This window comes from Nothobranchius furzeri, chromosome 6 (assembly GCF_043380555.1).
Source record: "Nothobranchius furzeri strain GRZ-AD chromosome 6, NfurGRZ-RIMD1, whole genome shotgun sequence".
NCBI classification, from domain to species: Eukaryota; Metazoa; Chordata; class Actinopteri; order Cyprinodontiformes; family Nothobranchiidae; genus Nothobranchius; species Nothobranchius furzeri.
In genome coordinates, this window is record NC_091746.1 from 60,060,221 (window position 1) to 60,084,201 (window position 23,981).

General features: G+C 39.6%; 2 protein-coding genes across 2 annotated transcripts in view; both read left to right on the forward strand.

Annotated features, from left to right (window-relative positions):
- Window positions 1-23,981, forward strand: part of LOC107373312 (homeodomain-interacting protein kinase 4-like) — a 745,746-nt gene that overhangs the window by 262,327 nt on the left and 459,438 nt on the right. The gene's annotated exons all lie outside the window — the stretch shown is intronic.
- Window positions 1-23,981, forward strand: part of itga1 (integrin, alpha 1) — a 91,009-nt gene that overhangs the window by 41,623 nt on the left and 25,405 nt on the right. The window contains exons 2-10 of the mRNA XM_015942956.3: window positions 4,670-4,790; window positions 9,063-9,172; window positions 15,558-15,646; window positions 17,443-17,557; window positions 19,119-19,246; window positions 19,855-20,003; window positions 20,216-20,366; window positions 22,492-22,666; window positions 23,034-23,107. Coding sequence (XP_015798442.3) covers window positions 4,670-4,790; window positions 9,063-9,172; window positions 15,558-15,646; window positions 17,443-17,557; window positions 19,119-19,246; window positions 19,855-20,003; window positions 20,216-20,366; window positions 22,492-22,666; window positions 23,034-23,107 — 1,112 coding nt within the window. The remainder of the gene's footprint in view (window positions 1-4,669; window positions 4,791-9,062; window positions 9,173-15,557; window positions 15,647-17,442; window positions 17,558-19,118; window positions 19,247-19,854; window positions 20,004-20,215; window positions 20,367-22,491; window positions 22,667-23,033; window positions 23,108-23,981) is intronic.

Below are 23,981 nucleotides of genomic sequence, written 5' to 3' on the forward strand. Positions count from 1 at the left end.
AACTTCAGCTCAACTGTTGAGCAGAAAACTGGCAACAGGGGCGCCTGCGGGGAGCACGACCTTCGCTTTGCGCATGTGCAGGAAGTGAAAAGTACCGAGCAATGAGCATACATGATGATGGCCTTGCGTGAATGGTTCACCAGACAGTTATGCCGACCAATGGTTTAGATGATCCACTTGGAGGAGAAAGATCATCTGCTATACCTTTAATTTAAACATAAAATGACAATCAGGAGGAAGGCTGGAGCACTCAAAGTGAGAAAAAAGTTTTAAAGAGTGCACCCGTTAAAACTATTTTCTTTTTAAGCCTTCCTACTAGTTTTTTAGCTCTGATAGTTCACTGACTGCCGAGCACCGATTAGTGAGTGGATGGAGTGCAGAAGGTTCTGCTTTTGATAAAATGAAAATACGTTAAAGAGCAAGTTCCCAGATAAACCACTTTTTTAACTTTTGAAATATGATTGGTCACTCTGAGATTCACATGCAGGCTAAACATGAAAATAGTCTTCTATCCCTGGGAAGTGCTCAGATTAGAAAAGCCACAGAGACGTACCTCACATTGTAAATTAACATTCACGAACTCACCCATCTTAGATCACGACAGTGAAGGCTGTTGTTTATTTAGTGTGCAGGAGAGGGCAGAGCATGTCTTTGCTAGTAGTAGCTAACCGTTAGCATTAGAAACTCCTAGACATGGCAGAACTCCTCCAGGCTTGTGTTATTGGTGGAGATAAAACTTCAACGTTGCAAACTGAGGCAGCAGACGAGTTGGGTTGCTGTTAGCCAGTCAGAGGTGAGATGTCAAAATATCATGAATATTCAAGAGTAAGACTCCAAATAGGGAGCCTAAGTCACGCCCATCTCCTTCCGCACCATGGGTCCCCGGAAGAACGAAGAATGAATGCAAGTCAATGTGGCTAAAAACTAGCCTAGTGAACTAGACCAAATTCTTGCTTTGCAAAGTTTGGTCTAGGAACGCTCCACTGGAACCTCTGCAGCCCCAACAGCATTCTGGCTGGCCGATCACAGCTCTCTAGAGGGGTTTCAAACACATAAAGAGCTGTGATTGGTCCATAATGGTGGGCCAATCATAGTGCTCTATCTGCTTAGTGAACAAATCACAGAGCTTTATCCGCTTTGTGGGCCAATCAGGGCACTCTATATGCCTGGTGGGTGGGATGATGCAACAGAGTGAAACAAGAGTATGTCACATTCATTGTCCAGTGGAATGCGGAGATCATTTGAAAGACAACGGTAGAACCCGCCCCACAACCGAGAGCCGTCAATGGAGCGTGGCCAGACTAAATAATACATTTATTTAGTCTGGCTTGCCAGGCTAGCTAAAAACGCTTTTTTCTAATTCCGCTTGTAATGCGCCATGGCTTTCACATATGATGTCCGAAAATTTCAAAGATGCATTTGGATGCCATAAATGTGCTTATTTCGAATGGTGGGAAACACTGTTTTAGGTTTTGCTTGAAAATAAGTCCAGGGCTACAAATGCGATTCAAGAAAGTGACGTCGCCAAACCAGACCAGAAAACAGAGGGAAAATGCTTTAAGTTTAGCAAACTAGGGGAGAGGAGAATATGTGGTGACTTCAAATATGCAATGTGTCGATATCTTATTTGTAATCATGCTAATCGTGAACTTTTACAAGCTGATAAATCTCAAACCACGTGACTGGCGTGTTCAAAACACACACCATTAGTTTTAATTTAAATTGCAGTACAACATATGTGCGATCCAGGGCCTAAGGCAAAGCAGATTAGAAAATAGCTCTTTTAGCTCCGTTGACTTGCATTCATTTTTTTGTTCTTCCCATGAGCCGACCGGAAAGGGAGGAGACTTAAGCTCATTATCCTGCTGTTTTCTGCCGCCCACTCCTCCCACTAACTTCTACTTCCTGAAACAGGAGCGCCAGAGCTTTGTTCTCACAGACTGACAAACAAGACATTTATTTATACTAGAGACCAAGTGATGAAATATCGAGTGGTAAATTGTCTTTTGTGGCACCAAAAACTTGTTCAACATGAGCATCCATTGTGACCAGAAAGAGTCAAAAAGAGAGGGAAAAACCAGTACAAACAAAATAAAAATAAAAAAAACATTTGTATTTTCTGCTCAGCAGCTTGATTGACTGATTACATCTTCAATCTTTCATGCTATAATAGACAACCTAAGCTCCCAGGGACTCGTGATTGTTTCAATCTCAAGAAGATGATCTGATTTTTTTAGTTCTCTTAAACAGATGTTATCCCAGCTCACACAAATGATCGGTTACATAACCGCCTGGATTTGGTTTGAGTTGAGCAAAGACAGAAGAGTCCAAGGAAATGTGTGTGTGTGTGTGTGTGTGTGTGTGTGTGTGTGTGTGTGTGTGTGTGTGTGTGTGTGTGTGTGTGTGTGTGTGTGTGTGTGTGTGTGTGTGTGTGTGTGTGTGTGTGTGTGTGTGTGTGATAACATCTCAGGACAGTGTGACTCTGAACTGTTCTTGAGCTCAGTCTGTTAAAAGTGTATAGCTCAACTGGCCCAAAGCCATTTTAAATGAGCTAAATAGCTTTGTATAATTCCTTAAATAAGTGTGTGTGTGTGTGTGTGTGTGTGTGTGTGTGTGTGTGTGTGTGTGTGTGTGTGTGTGTGTGTGTGTGTGTGTGTGTGTGTGTGATAACATCTCAGGACAGTGTGACTCTGAACTGTTCTTGAGCTCAGTCTGTTAAAAGTGTATAGCTCAACTGGCCCAAAGCCATTTTAAATGAGCTAAATAGCTTTGTATAATTCCTTAAATAAGTGTGTGTGTGTGTGTGTGTGTGCGTGTGCGTGTGCGTGCGTGCGTGCGTGCGTGTGTGTGTGTGTGTGTGTGTGTGTGTGTGTGTGTGTGTGTGTGTGTGTGTGTGCACGCCTTAAGAGTTAAGGGAATGTCTATAATGAACTTAATACGAGGAGAAAATGGAGCTTCTCTGGGAGGGAGCGAGGTCACAGAGGAGAAAGGATGGAGGGTGAAACAGAGGAGATGATGTATCTCGGCTGGGATCCCTTTAGATGACTCAGCAGGTCTGGTTCTCACCATCTGTGTCTGAGCAGTCCTGTGCAATCAGGACTTATGCATGAGTAGCAACAAATGTTTATAAGTGCACAGTGAGAGGGGTCAAAGCGTGTCATTATATCTAATTAAACCTAATGAAACCTTTTGAAAGATGAACTTCTGCACTAATCTTGTTTGTGTGACTCTTGCCATCTGACCATGACACGGTTCACATTCACTAGTGACAACCACATGATCAGCTGCTCTATCGGTAGAAAGGGTTGGTGCTTTTTTTAGATCTGATTTAATAAATGATGTATAGAAACATCATCAATCAGAATACCTCATTTCAAGCATGTTTAAGTGATGAAATGTATGCATGTGGGCAATTTCAATAAAATTTACTTTACATGTCCAGATGGAAATGTGGTGGAAAATAAGCAAACAAGTAAAGCAACGCTAATTTTTTTACAATTTGTAAAAAAAAAAGAGTGACGTTTTACTTTAAACCTTCTAAAAAATATATAAAATAAACGTAGACTTTGTTAAAAACATAAAGCAGCTCATCACAAATATAAAGACATTTTGTTTATCCTGTCTCAAACAAATAGATATGAAAAAATTACAAATAAAGTAAAATAACTACGTTGCTGTTTTATTGTGAAATTTTGTTTTGTTGGTTAATTTTAGAAAGGTTTATAATGACACTTAAGAGTAAATCTGTCCATGTTTTTAATAAATGATATGTTGTCATCTCTAAAGACACAGATGTTCTGGTTGAAATGAAGAAATAATGATGGCTAGCATTAAATTTAATTCTAATTTAAATTCAGTTAAACTCTGTTATTGCTCAGTCTGGATTAAAGCAGTACTCCAACTCATCATTTCAAGATTCAAGCTGCTGAAAGCTTTAATTATAATCAAGTCTAGACTTTACATGACAGCTCTTTATGGTGTTTGGGTCCAACACACCAGCAGCAAATCAAAGTACAAATAGCTGCTTGTATGTGTGTCTCTGTAAGACGTCTGTGTTTGAACGCTCTGCTTCTAATCCCACTGTTCTCCCACTTCTGTCTTCCGCTTCACAAAGTCGCAGAATCAAATTAATCATCCTGCAGGAATTCACTGGTGCCGTAAAAATAAAGAGTGTCGTTGTTGAGCACGCACAAAGAGGCATGCTGGGATTTATATCGAGCCTGTGTGATACATTCAGACGGAGCGGAGTGCAGAGAAGAAGCCATTGTCCCGCACGTCCGTCTGAACTCTGACCACTCAGCTTCACAGCGACGCACGAAATTCCTGCAGCAGCCTCCAAAATGATTTAGTGTATATTTGTACGTGCTCTACTCATAATGAACTTCCAAGTTTTAACCTATTTTTGCAAATTCAATTTAACTAATTCAAAGCCCTAATTAACTAAATACCCAATTATGTTTGTGGCTCTGAGATATTGCTTTACTTGTTTATTTTTCATTTCCGTGTTGGATTTCAGTATATTTGGAAAAATGTCCTGAGAATGTTTACGTCTCCAAAATGAGATTGGGATTTCAGCCAGTTTGTTTACGCTCCAGAGAGCTACTGTAGAATAAAATAACTAATAAGATGTGATTATGTGTGCCCCATTATTTGTCCTTTCTCCTCACAGTGCTGCTAACGTGTGTGTTGTCCTTCAACGTGGACCAGAAGAATAGTTTGTCCTTTGAGGGTCCTCTGGACGACCTGTTTGGCTACTCTGTTCAGCAGTTTGAGAACAGCGAGGGGAAATGGTGAGTTTCATTTATTACATTTTGTAGAAAATAGGTCAGACCACTGTCTTATGTTCCCTCTGGGAGAATCCTCTGTGTCAAATGCATTTAAGATATCAGTTTACTTACATAAGTGATCAAATTGTAACGTTTCTCACATGTTCGTATACAAATTCCTTATTTTCTTACATTTTCAACTTGAACACACTTAAAGTCTGAATGGCAAAAAGTGAAATGAGTGCAATAGCAACAAATAGTTCACTAAACAGAAACATACTTTTCTTTTTATTGATATTAGAGGGATACTTAGCAGCTTTTTCATATTTTTAAATCATTTTCTTGAGCCAGTATTTGATAAAATTACCCTTTACAAGGTTAAGGAAATGCCTCTTAGATCCTTACTGCCCTCTGTGGCCAGAATATCACACTTGCAACTTCAGAGTGCTGGTCCAGTCTGTTCAATTCAATTCAAGTTTATTTATGTAGCACCAAATCACGACAAGACTCGTCTCAAGGCACTTCACACAGGAAACATTCCAGTACAGTTCAGCTCATTAAGCCAATCAGTAAAAAGTTTCCTATATAAGGAATCCAGCAGGTTGCATCAAGTCACTGACTAGTGTCGGTGTCTTTACAGCAATCCTCATACTAAGCAAGCATGTAGGGACAGTGGAGAGGAAAACTCCCTTTTAACAGGAAGAAACCTCCAGAGGATCCTGGCTCAGTATAAGCAGCCATCCACCACGACTCACTGAGGATCGAGAAGACAGAGCAGACACACACACACCAACACACACACACACACACACACACACACACACACCCACATACATGCATTGTGATATCTTAGTGAATATTCTATTTAGTAAGAGATAAACTTAATTGTCTTTATCTTAGTGAATCTACAATTAATTCAACAGGTAAACTAGTAGTAGCACATTCAATGTCAAAGAAAGTAACATGTTATTATCAGGAGAGGGAGAATTTTTAAGTGGTTAGCAACAGTGTTGAAGCCAATGGCCCCCTCCATGAGGCTACCACAGCTCAGCAGAACACCACTGTAGCTTTTTCTGGGGAGAAAAACACTTAGAGAAAAAATAAAGCTAACAGCTGAAATAGCAGGAAATAATGCAGTTATAGAGCAGCAGAACAGGCAGCCAATATAGAGAAGCTAAGGCAGGCTTTTCAACAACATGGAGCATGTTTCCTGCATGTTTTAGATCATGAACACGGCTGATTTGTTTAATTTCGTGATGAATCACTCCTGTAGACACTAAGGAAGGCTGGGAGACGTTTCAGCTGTTGGATTAAGACGTTAAAAAGATGAACACACAGTGAGGAGAAAAAGTTTGCTTTTGGTTATACTGAACAAACATTAGGGGATGCTAAAAGCAAGCAAAAACTGCTAAGTTTCCCTTTAAGAAAATTATAATAATTTTTTCACCAAGTAAACTACATGACTAGCAATTAATCTTGGCTGGCCAGAGAACGCCTTGGGATTCCCTCGGAGGAGCTGGACCAAATGGCTGGGGAGATGGAAGTCCGTGCTTCTTTGGTCAGGCTGCTGCCCCCACGACCCGACCCAGGATAAGCGGATGAAAATGGATGGCTGAATGGATGGATGGATGAATCAGGTCTAGAAATAGGTTTAATTTAACTTGAGACCATTCACAAAAGCAAATAGAAAAGTCCAATAATGTGTAAAAGTGAGCAGAACATCATGTGTGGCTGTAAAAAAGGATCTTTGCCTTTACTACCAGCTGTTTACTATAAACTACCCACTAGAGAATCTCACAGCTAAACTGTAAACACACTGAGGCCGTGCATCTGTCTCCTCCTGCTAAAACAACCTGGGAGCATGTCTTTAAAACCCTGTTAAAGGCCAGTAAAGTGTTATAACACCCTCTCCACATCTCACCTTTAGTTACTTCAGCGTAATGGTTCAGCCTGCTCCTCTCCAACCTGTTGTCTCCACACACTGTTGTTCTTCAGTAACGATCTTATCAAGTTCAAGTGAACTCAGTAACAGTAATTCATTGTCTGCTAATCACTGGAGCCAGCTGGGACTGCACCTCCTCAGTTCTGTTCTGCAAAGACATCTGAGAGACACGACGTTGACGTTGATAGAAATAAAAGGATAAAGCAGTTAGAGAAACAAGGGAGATCGCTAAAACAAATAAAGGATGGAGAAGAGTCGCACTGTAGAAACAGATTTTATATATGACTTTCTGGGTTTTGCATGGGAGAGTATTCTGTAAAAACCACAGCAATTATGGTGATGTAACACGCAGGCTGCCATAAATTAGAGGCAGCTAATTAGCTGCACATGTGCCCACCCGCCCTTCGCCCACAGGATGGTGTTGGAAATGTCGATCAACTGCACAGAGAACGTTTGCAACATGTGGTTTGTGATTCAGTTTATTGAGGTTTGGGTTCACTATAAATTTTATCTTCTTGAGAACAGTTGCAGTAAATCTGATTTTAAAAAAATGTCTGCTTCAGTCAACGAGTGGTGAATGTTGCAAAAGAACACCCACCAATGCAATAACAGGTTGCTGTCAGTTTGTCTTGAGGATTAATAGTAAGCCTTAAATCTGTCTAAAAATCTAGGAGTCCTTGAAGGAATAAACATTTTCTGATGACGTAGCTGCCAACATTTGTAATGACGGAGTCAAAGCTGTTTTAGTCTAAACTTGAAAGCAAAGTTGTTCACAATCTAATGCAATCACTGAGCCCTCAGATTAAGTCTTTACAACAATATTATATCATGTTTGTGTTGCCTCTTTTTATTTAACTCTGGTGGAAGTCGTCAATGATGCAAATAATGATTATGGCTCCTGAGTCATTTTACTATAGAGCACAAACACACGCAAAAACATCATCTGTAAGCAGTTAGTAATAAAATGTAAAAATGAATTTGAGCTAAATCAGTGGCTCTGAAAAGTTGGGGCGGGTACCATTGGTGCTCCGTTGTGGGGGGGGGCTTTGGCCACCTCTGGAAAATTGCAAGACCAATGTTCTTTGTTAAATCATGTTAATGTTCACACCAATAATAAATTCATCTAATTGAATCAAGGCGGGTTGAATTTATCAACCATGGAGATCTGGATTTGGAGCAAAGCTCAAAATAAAAGTTCTAGCATAAATGTTACATAAACTCAACTAAATAGTCACAGCATGCCCGATACGTTTAAAATTGTACATCACTTTGGGTAAAAGCATCTGCCAAATAAATAAACATAAAAAATAAATTAAGCATAAACATAAATAGTCATACATGGATTTTTTATGGTGGGGGTGGGAATAAGTGTAGTGTTGGGTTTTGTTGTTGTTTCTTGTTTTGTTTTTATTTATCTTTCTTTTTTAATTTGTTTATGTTTCTCAAAAGGTAATGTTAAAAAATTTCAATAAAAATAACTGGGAAAAAATTCTTTTTTTAATTCTTTGAATAATTTAGGTTTTTAGGCATGTTTGTGTTGTCAAAGCAGTTATACCTGTGCTCATAAATCTTTACCATTTCTATTTTGTGGGTCTGAAGATGAAAAGTTTGGGAAACTCTGAGCTAAACCATGGCATTGATGCTATATATTCAACACATTTACCTGCTAAATGAAAAGAAAACCTGTCGTGTGTCATAAATTGTTGCACAGTGGTGTTTCTGACAAGCAGCTGCATGCAGCCCTGAGCGGAGTTTGTTGTTGTTGCTCTTTGCCTCTAGCTTTCAAATGACTCCATTAGAGCTAAGGAATGTTAATAAGTCTGAGTGTTTATAGGAAGGCAGATGACTGCCTGTTTTTAGCATCAGTTTACTGATGAAGTGACATGATTTCAGGAAACACACACACACACACACATCGTGGTTGTGTGACATAGCCGCACGTGCTGACCTCACACCTGTAAAGTTACAGATAGAATAAAACAGCTAAATATCCAGCAAAACAAGCTGAAATGAGAATAATTACATGCAAAAGGAGTTTTTATTTTTGCTTTTCAGTGTAATTGGGTTAAGTTGATAATAAAGTTAAACGAGAGCCACACAGGCCACTCATAATAAGCATTAACAGCTTTCTCAGTGAGTCTGAAGCAGAGATTTATGTCTAATTTAACAAAGTATAATTAAATCTGATTTTAACAGCTGTGGACCTCAGAGGTGGACCTCACAGTTGCTACTTTGACCTGCCAACTCATAATTTCAGTAATAGCATACGTATTGTTGTTATCTTAAAACACTTGGGGGTAGGTTTTGGCTGCATTTTTAGTTCAATGACAAACCAACACGATTATTTTTTTCAGGGTTCTGATTGGATCGCCATATTCAGGTCAGCCACGTTACCGAACAGGAGATGTTTACAAATGTCCGGTTGGAAAAAGAAACAATACTTGTGTCAAACTGGAACTGCCAGGTAAGGAATAAAGACATTTGTGCACATGAGTTATCTGTTCATAAAGTCCACGGTATAGAACAAAGCAACTATTTTTCTTTTGTTGTCTTATATGTCGTGCAATTTTCATACAGACTAAAATACAAATGTCCAAAACGTAAACTTTAAAGTGTGATTGAATCCATTTCCTCATCTGTTGTGGACCCTGACATTCTATTCTCTAAACATCTGGCAGAGCTGTAAAGCTCAAACACTGAAAGTAATCAGCACAAAGAATGACACATAAAAAGCATAGGCATGGGTTTGCATTGGAGATAGTTTTTCATTCCAGTGCTAAGAAAGGAAAAGACTATTAAAGTCAGCGGATATTTAAAACGTGCAGCCGCTTTAGTGCAGAAGCTCCTGCACATCTGGAAGCTCAAAACAAAAACAACACAGGCTTCAGGGCTTTTCTCATTTCCACCTGGCTTCTCCTTTGCACAACACACACACACACACTACTTTAACCCTCTCAGGCTCAAAACAAGTTTTGATAAAAGGACGATCAACTAAGTCCTTCAGGGGTACTTCTGAGTTAAAAAATGCTCATGAAATACGAATGTGGAGTAACCAGGTAGGTAGGCTTTAATGTGGCAAATCTGCAACGCCTGCCTCCAGAGGGTTAAAATCCTTCAAGTCAAAGTGAAGGAAGCATATAAATTCAACAATATTAAAACCTTGAGGCGAATTAACTCACCTCACACTGAGTCAAATGTTCACGTCAGATGAACATGTGATCCTGGAGGATGTTGATGCGTCGGAACAGGAAGACAGAAAGTAAACAGGGATTTAGTGTTACATCCTTCCAATTTTTTGTAATTACGCAGATAAACAAGCTCAGCTCCTGATCAGCAGGCTGCAAACCATCCTAATGTTCCTCTGTGTGTCGAGAAAAGGACAACTAGAAGGGAGCGCAACCTTAAAGACATTATACCTCAGAATGAACAAGGAGTTAGAAGGAAGATAGGATCTTGTTGCTGGTAAATAAATAACCACTAAATATGGTTGAATTTGATTAAAAAAAAACTCAAGTTTAGTCTGGAAATTGTTTGCTTCCATCTGGTGCCGGACTCCTCAGCAGCAAACTGGAGGAAGTTTATGTTTTTACAGTATGCTGAACTTAAATTAGAAGCAAGCTTCTCTAATTATTTGTTAACTTGGATTTTGTTTGACGATTCTTGAGCCTTCAGTCATGTCTCAGCATGTGATCACCAACAACACACTCTGGTCCCACATCACCAACTCCAGCGTGAGTTTACACTTTCCCCCAGTTCCAGCCGAATAAGTCCAAACCGTGAAAAGAGTGCCGTTGTTGTGTTGTAATCTTTAACCACACTTCCATTCAAGCAGCAAAGCTGCCACGATCATTATCCCCGATGAAATACTGGCAATGATATCCTAAACCCGTCATTTTGGGGTTTCCTGCTAAACGGTGCTGCAATATGGTGACGTTTTGTTTGGAAATTTGAATTCATGTTACACATGGTTACATAAATTGTTAACTGAGCTAAAGAAACCATAAGCTGACAGCTTAGAAACTAGATCTACGCTGCAAATTTAGAACTTAAAGCTGGGGTACGTAGTTAAAAAAATATTAAAGTAACGGCAATCAGTAAAAAAATGCTTAAATTTGACCCTCTGATCATGTTCTTTGAAATAAAGTAGATCATTTTTCATTATTTGTATTTCGTCTAAGTCCACCCGTGGCCCTCTACATGGAAATGAATCATTTATGGAAGCCTAGAGCCTAAGTCACGACCATCTACTTCAGAATCATGGGTCCCCAACTGCCAAAAAAAATGAATGTGAGTCTGTGAGAGGATATTTTTCTGATATGCGCCATGGATTTCACCCATGATGTTCACGAATTTTAAAGACACATTTCGATGCCAAGAAAGTGCTTATTCTCAAACGACAGCAAACGTTATTTAAGGTTTTGTGTGAAAAGATGTAGAAGATTACAAATGTTCATCTCACCAAACTGACGTCAACCAACTAGACATGGAGAAGAGAAGATTTGTTTAGCGAGTTTCAGATCTTTCTTCCAGGAAAAAAGAAGGAGCGTTAAAGGTTGAATATGGAACACGGACACTCTGGCGACATCTAGTGTTTAGAGGTGGTAGTGCAACTACAGAAAACCTTTTCCAGCCATGAGGGTGTTGGTTCACTGCTGACACATTAAGTGACCAGCCAGCACTCTGTCCAGTGACAAATCATGCATTTACATACAGAATAATTTCTACTAATAAGTTGATTTTACAACAGTATTTACTGTTAGAACATCTCCCGGGCTCAGAAATCTAGATCGTCAGTTCATGCTTTCGTTCTTTTTAAACACAGAAACAGTTTTGTTTACCTGTTTTGTAGCTACAGTTTCGCCGATGGCTGCCGGCTTCTTCAGGCTGACGCCGATGGTGGCGGAGAAGGAAGTGACGCGTGTTTAAAAAGAACGAAAGCATTTATTTAGAAAGACACAGCAAGAACACACCTAGCTAGATCATCAGTTGTTGAAGCAAAATTATTTTGCTCTACATGTTGGTCTAGCCGCACTCTGTTGGAACCTCCGCAGCCCCGGCCAGTTTGTTTGGTGGGCGTAATGTTACTGGAAACTAGGATGGCCACGGCTCATTTCAAACAGCTTTGGCATCAACTCTGGACTATTTAGACTTTAGACTTCCTGGACTATTAGTCTTTTATTTTAAAAAGGATGTATTTGCTTTTTCTTCAATGATGTGTGGAGGACTGCCCCGTTGACTGACATCTATAGAGGTCCAATCTCTGTCACACAAATCTTTATTACGCTGTTTGCAGAAAAGAACCAAATAATGGAACACAGAAGGAATGTACCAAAGATGTTCATTGATAAATGATTGAACTATTTTTTGACAATTATTTGACAAAAGCTGATTGTAGGCTAGAGAACATACTTTATTAATTATTTCCATATATTTTCCATATTTCCTTACTTAGACCCACTCACGTATTTTAGACCCAACTTTTGGTTGTCAAACTCAAATTCACACTAGGCCGAAATGTAAATCTGTGACGAAGTTGTGGGCCAAAGTTAACAATTTTGAAAAAGTGACAGCAAATTTGCACATTTTCTTTATCAACATATATGCATTTTTGAACCTTTTAATTTGGAAACTAACTTATTTTTGCATTAACACTGAATGTGGAATAACCAAATTACACACGAGCAAGTCAATTTTAAATAAAAGGCATCAGTGGTATTCATTACTCGTGGTATATTCAGCATTTTTTAAATCTATTCAAGATTTATGTTTTCTTGTTGCCTATTCATTTTTCTTATGTTTTATTCTCCTATTTTCCTCATGTAATAAGTGCCATCGCTGCTGTGATATTAGCTTTCCCCACTGAGGAACAATAAAGGGATTTTCTATTCTATTCATCTATCAGCAGCCTTTCCAGTTCCTGTTTAATGTAGGTTAAATCTTTTCTCACAGGCCAACAACTAAATAAAAATATAATTTTATCTTAAATGAAAATGCAATATCTCACCTGTTAACTTTCATGTTTTGGAGCAGAAAAAGAGCATAAAACCAACATATTTAAAGCTCAGTTTGCTCCACTAGTTTACTGTGATGCTCACCTGTTCCAGCCAGATACCTGCATCATGGGGTTGATCTGAGCTGAGGAGGAGACTCCTGTTGTTTTGTTCATCTTCATCATAATAATGACAACTTTAGATGACAACAGGTGCTCACATAGGTTTGTGCTGATGAACATGTCTGAGCAGCTTGACCATGTTGCTGTGTGTCGGAGAGGAAAAATAAATACTACAGCAGCCACAGAGTCATGCTGATTTGAGCGTGTCGCTGCTCGCTGGAGTTATATCAGCTCTGTCTGGAAGTTAGTTGGAAAACTTTCTCTGTCAGTCGTGAACACATTACTGAGTGGTTAAAATCTCTGTTTCTGGGCTTCAACGTCTGCAAATAGCTGAGTAAACTCGGTGCTGAGTGAAAGGAATGTTTAGTTTGTTCGAGACAGCAGAGCTGCAGACACCAGCAGCAGACGCTGGAAAAAACACAAAGGAGGTGGCGGTTCGGTTCCGGCTAACGCCACAAACCATCATGGGAGTTGTAGTGTTTGTGGTAAAATCGGCCAGCGGGTCAGTTTTAATACCGTAAATCCTCTAATATTAGCCTGTATTTAATTACCGCGAGGGTAACTTTAACCGTGCGGAGACGAAGAGGAGGCGAAAACTTCATATCAAGTTCAAAGAGAACGTGCTGATTATGCTGCAGAACACTCTGGGGAGCAGTAGCAGGGGTAGTCACTAGTCAACTTCACCGCTATATAGTGACTTGTTATGCCTGTCATCGACTAGTCGCTGTCACGTGATAATGACCGGCAAGTTGCAGTCCTCGGAAAAGACAGCAGCCTGCTGTCAGCAGGTGACAAGCTCCTGCGCGTCGGGAGGCAACGTGCTGTGCCAGAGCGTCGATACTGACACCCGCCGTAAAACTGACATTTAACCAAATTGTGAAATTTACCCTCTTGCAATTTAACCTTCCCCTCACCCCCATCCTAACCTTAACCAGCTTGCGCATGCAAAGCTCTGATTGTTGACACGCTCCAGACATCTGCGTCCTGAGCACGGCCAGTCGGCCACAGTAACATTATCAAATCAGGTGTCGCCACCTCAAAAACTAATTTAACACGCGATCGTTCATGTCGGCTCATTTCCTTTTATGTTTTCTGTATTTTATTCTTTTATTTGTGCCTGATGCGTTTCGCTGCTGTGGATCGGGGCGCATCACCTGTTTTGTCCTCGGTGACGCACCTCACTGATGCGACCGGGAGCACTCCGCTGTTTTTGCGGTCGGTAGATCTTTTAGAACTGCAGTTCAAAGGTAACTCATAAGGTGAATATATATGAACCCAGGTAGCAGTTTTTCTTTAGGATTGAGAGGAGATGCAGGAAGATAATAAACAGACAGGACAGAAAAATAGTCAAATAAAAACAAGTTAGTTTTTGTACCTGGTGGTTGCAACAAACAGAAACCATTGAAGGTAATCAGAAGTGAGGAACAGAAAATGAAATAATTATTTTAATGTTTAGAGCAGCAGGAACTCCGAGAGGCTGCAGGTGCATCAGTGAGTTTGTGGCCGCTGCGCAGGGGGAGGGGGGAGAGGGCTGAAGCAGAAACTACCGTTGTTAAAAGAAATGTGTTTAACTTTGAAAATGTGGGCGCAATTTTAATTGTCAAAAACTCCAGCGAACCATTAGTTCATTTTGCTCAAATAGAAACTGAGGCCTGCCTCTAATTCTGGCCCTCCTTCCAATAAAGGCCTGGAGCTTGATGAGCTTGAGTCAAATACAGGCCCGGGCCTGTATTAGAGGATTTACGGTGTATTTTTGATATTTATCTCGCGGGCCACATAAAAATGTACGGTCCTTGTGTCTGACACATGTGGGCTATGTGTTGCAAAGCCACCAATATTTTTCAACAACTGGGTTCCAGAGATTAAAACGACACATTGTCACTTTAATGTGCAAAACTTAACTGAACATAATTAGTTTTTTTTTTACATCACATAGTCTTGCACAAATAGTAAATGGAGTTTTAATATGTGGATTTCTACTTCATTTGCCTGTATGTTGTAGAAAGCATTTCAATAATTTAATGGCACCTCTAGTTCTTTTAATTTCTCAGTGTTTTCTGACATTATGACTGCTTCCTGTTGCATGAAAATAAATCACGAGTAACAGGATATTTGTGTTTTTCCTTCAAGCATATAATTAACAGTTAAAATGCATAAAACAATTGAACGCATTTCACTATTTAGTGCACGATGCAAAATATATGGTTGGTCAGATTTGTTAAAATCTCGAATGCCAGTTGTTATGTTTAGAAAATTTGATTAAACTTAAGTGTTAAAAAAATCCAAACACAGATTCGTTGATAGTTTTAAAATTTCCCATCAATTGCCCTCTGGGGAAGCTGATTCCGAGTTGGAATGGCATATGGACCTGTTTGTGAGAGAATGTGGATCTTTCCAAAGGGAACAGCAAAATACGTTCCAGAGCATTCCCAACATCAGGCATTAGAAGCTAAATTTAGCCACATGTTGTTATTGCTTAATGATTCGATTCTTGCCTCGTTTTCCCTCCTCATCAGCTGTGTTTAACAACCAAAGCCAAACTCAGGGATATCCTACAGTACTAAAACAAACTATTTTTAACCATGTGATTATTACATCTACGCGACAGGACAGAAATGAGAGCGAGCAGTGCTCTTCCTGTGGGAAAATGAGGAAGAAGAATTTGTTCAGCCATTCATCTTCTGTGCTTCTTTTCTGTTTGTCTCATTCTGTTTATTCATCCTACTTTTTTTTCTAGAAAACACAACTATTCCCAAAGTGAGTGAGAAAAAGGAAAACATGAACATGGGAACTACACTGGTGACCAATCCCAGTGGAGGATTTCTGGTAAGAAGGCTGGGTACATTTTCCATAGAAAAAAAAAGAACGGACTTCACTTACTTCCTGCAGCTAATATAAGTTCACTAGGTTCACAAAACGTTATGTTTGACTTTCACTGTTCCTCAATCAGTCTAAATGCCCAGGGAACGTAATAGGACACTACTACTCAGCTCTACGGATGAAGAAATTAATATTTTGTGTGACGTTAAAGTTCTTCTGTTAAGACTTCAGTTTCAGCCTGATGATCTCATTGAACAGAGGTGAAAACCACAAGGCACATGAATGATCATTGTTAAGGTGGTCCAGAGACTTAGTCAAATGAAACATTAAGTAAACGATCATTTTCAGCTGCTTGTGACCGAGTCCTTGACACATTACTAATGCTAAAAGCCTTTAACCTTCTATGTTTATATTCTTTAATTTAACACCGTTTCTAGTTTAAATGAGTAGGTTTGTGTAAAGCTTCATCATCATCACCAGCTAGATAGTATGTGTGTTTAGTAAATCTAGTGAAAATTTGCAGTCATAATTATATCGATGGACATCGCTACCTTTCTCATTCTGTTGTTCACTTTACTTAATTCAGTCACACTTTTCCATAGTGATAGTGCAAGATCCACTCTACCCATGTTCAAACGCTTCTGACTTGATGGTTCTCAGACAATTGTTAGTGGAAATACAACAGTCTACTCTCAATTTGAAGGTGGAAATTAGCTGTAGCTGTGTATATTTGTCTGCTCGGGCCCAGTTCACGAGGAAATATTTTGTTGGAGGAGACAGATATCCCACACGTGGTGATACAATGTCAAAGCTATAGTTGTTTTGGTTCTACTGTCTTTTGTTCAGTGTAGGTACCACATCTGGTTGGGGATCTGCTCTCGCTGATGATGTCACTCGGACCAACTAAAACCAGCTGAGCACTGAAATTATTATTTTACTCTCCCAACAAAATGGCTCTCAAAACAATTCATGTGCCACCCTTTGCTGTTTGTAAAGGCCCAAGTGTTGAATTCTTCACTATAGTTCCTTTGTTCGTACGTTGTTGCTGTTTGTTCAGTAAAGTTATTTCAAATAGAGCCAGCCTTATTTTTCCCATGTAGACAATTTCATTTATTTATGGTGTGCAGTCAAGGAATATTTATTGGATCAAATATCAGTTACAAACGTAACGATGTATTTCTTTCCAATAGTCCTCCATCCACATATGTTACGGAGAACTACAACTGGTGAAAATCGCAACCCCATCAGATGAACATGCTAACGTAACTCTCACAATTTGTCCGGACCAACCAAAATCTTCAATATTAACGGACCAACGTCCAGCAAATCATGAAGTGTGACGTCATTAGCAGGCGCAGATCCATGGGACCTGGGCATTTGAACACACTAATATGTACTAAACAATGGAACAGGGATCAGAGCAATAAAATACCATAGAAATGTCTTATATTATGACCATCGTTAGCAGTTAGCTCAGTTAGCATCTTTTTAACACAGGCTTTTTTTAAACAAAAACCATTTTGTTATCAAAACATTAGAAAATGTCTAATCAAATAGAGCCCAAAGGTTTAATTGTAGCTTTTGAGATATTTTCACAGTCTGCTTCTTCCTTCTGCTCTCTGAGGAGACCTCTGGGATCTCTAGTGTGTCTCTCAGTTTGAGTAGCTCTTTCCTCTGGGGTTCTATGCTATCCTTCCCCAGTAACCCTGACCCTTCTCTCACCCATGACCTCTGGTGGAAAGCTAGCCAGTCACAGCCTGTGAAGGTCTCAGTTTGTTTGTGTGTGTCTCTTGTCTCCACAGGCGTGTGGTCCTCAGTACGGCTATGAATGTGGCGACGAGGAGTTTATCTCAGGCATCTGTGCCAACGTCAGCTCCTCCTTCCAGATCCTGAACTCCATTGCTCCCGCAGTGCAAAGTACGCAGCCTGTCTAACGCATAATCAGCTGCTCTGTGCAGGACGTGATGGCATTTGTCAGTATAAGAGATTATTATCTACCAATCATTGCGGCACCACCCAAGTCATCCAACTCACCCTCCCTTATAGAGAAGGGGAAGATTAGAGCATTCTTCTTAACATAAACTTGTCTGCCACTCTCTGTTGCTCCCAGTCCATCTGCTGTGCTGTATGCCCAAGTTAGGAGACAGTTTACTGGGACTGCGTTTAGTCTCCCTGGAAGGAAATGGCCAAGAAAAAAAGTGGAGAGTAAACGATCTCCAGTCCTGGCTGCTTTCTAGTTCTCGTATTCGTTTTTCTGTGAATCATCCTTTATCGGTGACAAATATGGAAGCAGCGTATTTTAAATAGCTGTAAAAACACAGTTATTTAATGCTTCATCACATCTGAAGAGGTTTAGATTTTTTACAGTTGTTTAAAAGTAGACCTAAGTTATTCTATCTATTTATACGGATGAATTTTAATGTGACATTTTCCTCAAATAAAAAACTCAAAATTGTGTTTCAGCATTTGGAAAATCAGATTTGAAGCAACTGTTTATTAGACAAGAACTATTCATTTAATAACCCAACTGTTTTTTTTCTTCTGTAATTGCATCTTGTGGGATTATTTTCTGGATATTTAATTTCAAAAACTGTTGTTTAGTGATCCCTTGGTGGAAACTGTGACCAGTTGGGATTCCTGCAGCTAAAGACACAAATATTGTTCTCAGTAGGTTTCCTCGAATGTAGTCTTACAGTTTTGTGATGATCCAATAAATCCAAATAAATACAGCAGATTCAAGTTTAAAAGTAACTATCTAAAAAGACAAATATTTCTCCATCCATCCACTTTCAACCGCTTATCTGGTGTTGGGTTGCGGGGGCAGAAGCCTAAGCAGGAAGGACCAGACTTCCCTCTCCCCAGCTACTTAGGCCAGCTACTCCAGGGGGAATCCTAAAGCATTCCCTGACCAGCCGAGAGACATGGTCCCTTCAACGTGTCCTGGGTCTTCCTTTAGGTCTCTTCCTGGTTTGATGAGCTCTAAAAATCTAACCAAGGAAGCAGCCTAATCAGATACCCGAGCCACCACAACTGGCTCCTCTCAATGTGGAGGAGCAGCGGGTCTACTCCGAGCTCCTCCCGGATGACCGAGCTTCTCACCTTATCTCTAAGGGAGAGCCCAGACACCCTGTGGAGAAAACTCGTTTTGGCCACTTTTATCCGTGATCTCGTTCTTTCGGTCACTACCCAAAGCTCGTGACCATGGGTGAGGGTAGGAACGTAGATTGACTCAGCTCTCTCTTCATCCTGACAGACCAGCGCAACGCCCACATCACTGCAGATGCAGCACCAATCCACCTATCGATCTCAGACTGGTTGTGTTGCATTATCCTTGTATTTTGAAAGGAATCAATGGACTGTATCATTTTTAGGCCAGTTTGAAAAAAGTATAGAACTGGTTCCAGTGTAGTCAGTGGTGTGCCTGTTTACTAAACGAGTAACGTTGTTACTAACTGTAATTACTCTACTTTATCCCCAGAATGCTCAAAGAATCTGGACATTGTGTTTGTGCTGGATGGGTCTAACAGCATTCATCCATGGGAAAGCATTGTTGACTTTATGATCAGCTTCCTGAGTAACATCACTATAGGACCAGATCGTTCACAGGTTAGTTAAATATGTTTATTCATAAACACAGTCGTTCAAATGGCTGTCAAAACACAATTGCTCATTATCTTCCTGAACTGTCCCTTGAGGATCACCATAGATCTGCTCCTGAAGTAATCTCACTCTTTGTCTTATTAAGTTTAACCTTAGGTTTACTTTTGTGAACTTGCCCGAGTTCTGCTTCAGATTATTTTTTGTTATGAGCACGATGAGCTGGTCTGGTCTGGAACTTGCAGACGTTTCCACAGAGGAAGGAATGGAAAGCTTAGTGGTGAGTTTGTCTGGTGGTTGAAAATCACATCTTCCATGGCAGCTGAAGGCTTCTGTAAAAACAATATTAGGTCACAGCATCTCCACCAGACCAAGCCACTTCCTTAGGAGGGGCAGACGAGGAGCGAATGACATTAAAGAAGAGAAAGGAAAAATATGTTTAATGTGGAAAGTAATTTACAAGACAAACCCGCACGTGTGTGTGTGTGTGTGTGTGTGTGTGTGTGTGTGTGTGTGTGTGTGTGTGTGTGTGTGTGTGTGTGTGTGTGTGTGTGTGTGTGTGTGTGTGTGTGTGTGTGTGTGTGTGTGTGTGTGTGTGTGTGTGTGTGTGTGTTTAGGTGGGCATAGTGTCCTATGGTGAGGATGTGATTCACCGCGTCAACCTGAGCCAGTTTCAAAACAGTGCTATGCTTCAGGACTTTGTAAGGAATCTTCCTCGGCAAGGAGGGCGACAAACACACACTTTCCTGGCCATTGACACAGCCAGGTACGCAAAGCTCATTCTCTTCCATTCATCGGAGCAAATGTAGCAAAACGATGCATAGAACTGACTCTTTTTCTGTAGTGAAGTAGTAAGGTGCGAGTGACACTTTCTGTTCACGTAATCTAGACACATAAATGCTAAATAATATTTGATTTCACTCGTTTTCTGCCAATCCAGTTTTCTGATGTTTACTTTCATGTTTTTGACCCATTTAGGAAGGAGGCTTTTATGCCAGAGAGGGGTGCACGACCTGATGCAAAGAAAGTCATGGTGATCTTGACTGATGGGGAGTCGCATGACAATTATAAACAAAAGGAGGTCATAGGAAAATGTGAAGAAGATGGCATCGAGAGGTTTGGAATTGCTGTGAGTATAATATGGTTTGATACAATCACGTGATTTTAAAAGAATTGGGAGAAATATATCGGATTTAACCTTTTAAAACAACAAATATGAAATATTAAATTCATCCTGATGTAGATATTTTCAAATGGAATCACAATGGCTTAATTTTGATTTCAATAACCTCCTCTATGTCAGAATTATTTGTTTCTTGTAGGAAAACAACACAATAACGTCACATCCTGTAATTTAAGGCAGGCAGGGACTCTGATGCCAAGATGCAGCTGTTAGCAAGCAGGCTAACGCAGAGCTACTGTAATGTGTCTCCTCAGGAGAGCTAAAATGTCTGCAGCTTGGTGGTATTTTAAACTGGCACAGGGACACGCATTGCTTGCAGCTGCATATTGAAGGAGTAAACAACTTTGAAATATATTCATTATACAAACACAATTTTAATGCATGTAATTCTAAAATAAGTGTAAGTGAAACTTAAAAAAACTGTGTTTTCTTCATATTTTAATGTTCCTGAAATTTTTTTCCTGTCTTCTTATTTTTTTAACCTTTTCCTGAAAAGTGTCGGATCAGGACTTGGTATGGGCAATAGTCAAAATTAAATGACTCGGAATTGAATTGGGAGAAATAAAAGCATGGTTGGAACATCAATATAAGTAACCTTTGAGCGTTTGAAAACGTCTGATTTTTCTGTCATGCTTGACCAACTCACTGCCACCACCATCTTTGACTGTGGGACGTTTTTCTTACATTTCCCTAAAGTGTTGGGGTTATCAAGATGTTTTTTCAGTAAATGGTAAATGGACTTTGTACGGTCTTTTGGCCTTGGAGCAGTCCCACTAATGCACTTTTGCTTCCCTGTAACTTCCTTATTGTTCAATCAGTACGTCTTACCTTACTCTTTACCAAGTGAGTTGTTTTTCTTGATTTGTTTTAGCCTGACAAGCAATTTTACATGGGATTATATATTCTGGCCATGGTCCCTTGATGGCTCTCAGTAATCGTATGGGATCGACAGATGTCTTTCAAACTGTCTCCACATGCTATTGGTAAATAAACTATGCAACGGACTCACCGCTATGGACGTCAGTCAACGAGGTGGTCAGCCATACTTCGTCAAAGAACACAAATTTACAAACACATACTTTTTCTTAAAAAAAAAAGCCTAAGTACCTCTTTCTGCTCTTGTGTCAAAGAAAGGTCAAAATAGTTCAAAGTTGATGCCAAAGCCGTTTCACATGAGCCGTCACCGTCATTTGTATCAGTAACGTTCCGCCCACCAAAGGAGCGCTGTGATTGGACTGCTACGGATGTAAGTCAATGGGGCAATCTGCCATTGCATCATGGAAGAACTACATAAAACATAAAAAAACCATAAAATAATACATAATTTTTATAAACAAACATGCTGTAGTTGGCCAACCATAATACTTGCCGGAGCTGCGAGGTTCCAATAGAGCATTGCTTAACCGTCACTTTTGCTTCGTCAAATGACGGTCTAGGTTCTAGGCTAGCTTTCTTTCAGATCACGGTATGAAATTATACTTTTTAGAGTATTTGATCGTACCTCATTAATGTGTGATTTATTATTAACTTTCTCTCTCACAAGAACTAGGTTATTAAAGGGGACTTTTTATGCAAAACTCACCTTTTTGCATCCTTCTGTACTGCCATGTGGGTCTCCGCTATCAACACTCCAAACGTGAATAAAAACCATCATGTTTGGTTTTATGAATTATGTGACAAAAAGTCCCTTTTTGTGATGTCACAATATTAAAATATTACTGCTAAATGGTGTTTCATGAGAGGTATTTCATGTTGAAATCTGACATTTATAAGTGTGACAAAAAGAAATCTGTTAAAAGGGGTGAATACCTTTTCACAGCACTGTAGCAACTAAAATAAATGTAAAAGATTGTCAGGAGCTGGACCCAAACCAGCTTACCAGCTCAGTGGCCTAGTGGTAGAGTCTCTGCTCTGGGAGGTCGGGGTTCGATTCCCTGTCGGGTCATAACAAATACTTCAAAAATGGGACCCATTGCCTCCCTGACTGACACTCAGCCTTTAAGGGGGTGGATTGGGGGATTAAACCATCAAGGTGTGACAAGATGAAACTGTTGATGTTTGTTGTTTCCAGGTTTTAGGAGCCTACAGGCGGAACAGCGCAGGGGAAGAAGAGGTGGAGAACTTTATTAAAGAGATAAAGTCTGTTTCCAGTGAGCCGTTACATGATCACTTCTTCAACGTGTCTGATGAGTTGGCTCTGGTGAATATCGTAGACTCACTGGGCAAGAAGATTATTGCTCTGGAAGGTAGAGTCAGAAACACGACCATCAGACATTCACCTCATAGCTTCGATGCAGGAGCTTGATGTGTTGGGAGTTGCACATATTTACTCAAAGTCAGATGAAGCCACAGCCAGGAGACAGATGTACCAGCTAGACGCACCAAATCATTTTCATTTTAGAAATCCAATTAAGCCTGTTGGAAAAGGTGATATTTTCTAAAATTCCCCGAGAATCTAAATCCAAGTGTTCTGAATCCATGTTGGCTATTCTGATCAATGTTTCAGTGTAGATACATTTGCAAAATTTAAAAAACAACATCAAGATACTTAAAATTTCATTATAATCTGTTTAAATGTACTCAACAGATTTTTTTTTTTTTTTTTACTCTCAGCTACTTCTGGTAACTCAACATCCTCCTTTGAGATGGAGATGTCCCAAGCTGGATTTAGTGTGCATTCTTCTGAAGTAAGTCCACATCCTTTTATTTATGCATGGTTAACTAACAGATACCCAATTTGCACATGATGTGACAAACCTATGGAGGAAGTAGATTGCACACTTGCAATAAGTCTAGAGGTAATCAAAAGAGAAGTGTTTCTGACTGCATGGAGCTGTAGTTTTATCTTCAGCCCTTTGGTGATTCACCTCAGCCAATAAAAGCTTAGAAACACAGAAGCCTTTATGTGCTGGGGTGTTTAGTCTGCCTGCATGTGAGTCAGAAAAAGGTTTACGTCAACATGTGTGGGTCTAAATCAGGATGGTTGGTGATTTAGCCTCTTTCTTAAATTCATTTGAAAGGTATTTCCTGCATTAGTTTAAAAACAAGAGTTGTAATGTTCCTTTTCCTGTTTATCACCTCCTCTGTCGCATGGTCTCTGGGCCTGAGGCCGATTTCATCCTCATGCAGGATGAAAATGATGACTCATGCTAACGGTCATAGTGTCAAAGATGCTGTTTGAATCCTTATTAGGACTTATTTGATCCCATACTGTTAAACTTCTGTAAACCCTATTTGATCTGTTCTGATGTTTTTATTTTATTCTATTTCATGTGTGCTTTTATTCTGAATCATTTGTAATCACATATAGTGATTTACCATATGAAGACATTTGTTGTTATTAGAATTTGATTCAATTTTAGATTAGAGCCATAAATAAATATTGAACATTTAGCCTTTTAAAAAATGTTGAATGATAGTTTGTTTTTTAACAAGATAACAGCAAAAAAAAAAAACATAAAAATGTAAATTTAGGTCAACTTCATGAGATGCAATAGTTTTATTTAACATTTTATTGTCTTTATTAACTTTTCTAATTTAATATTTCAGCTGTGTTTAATT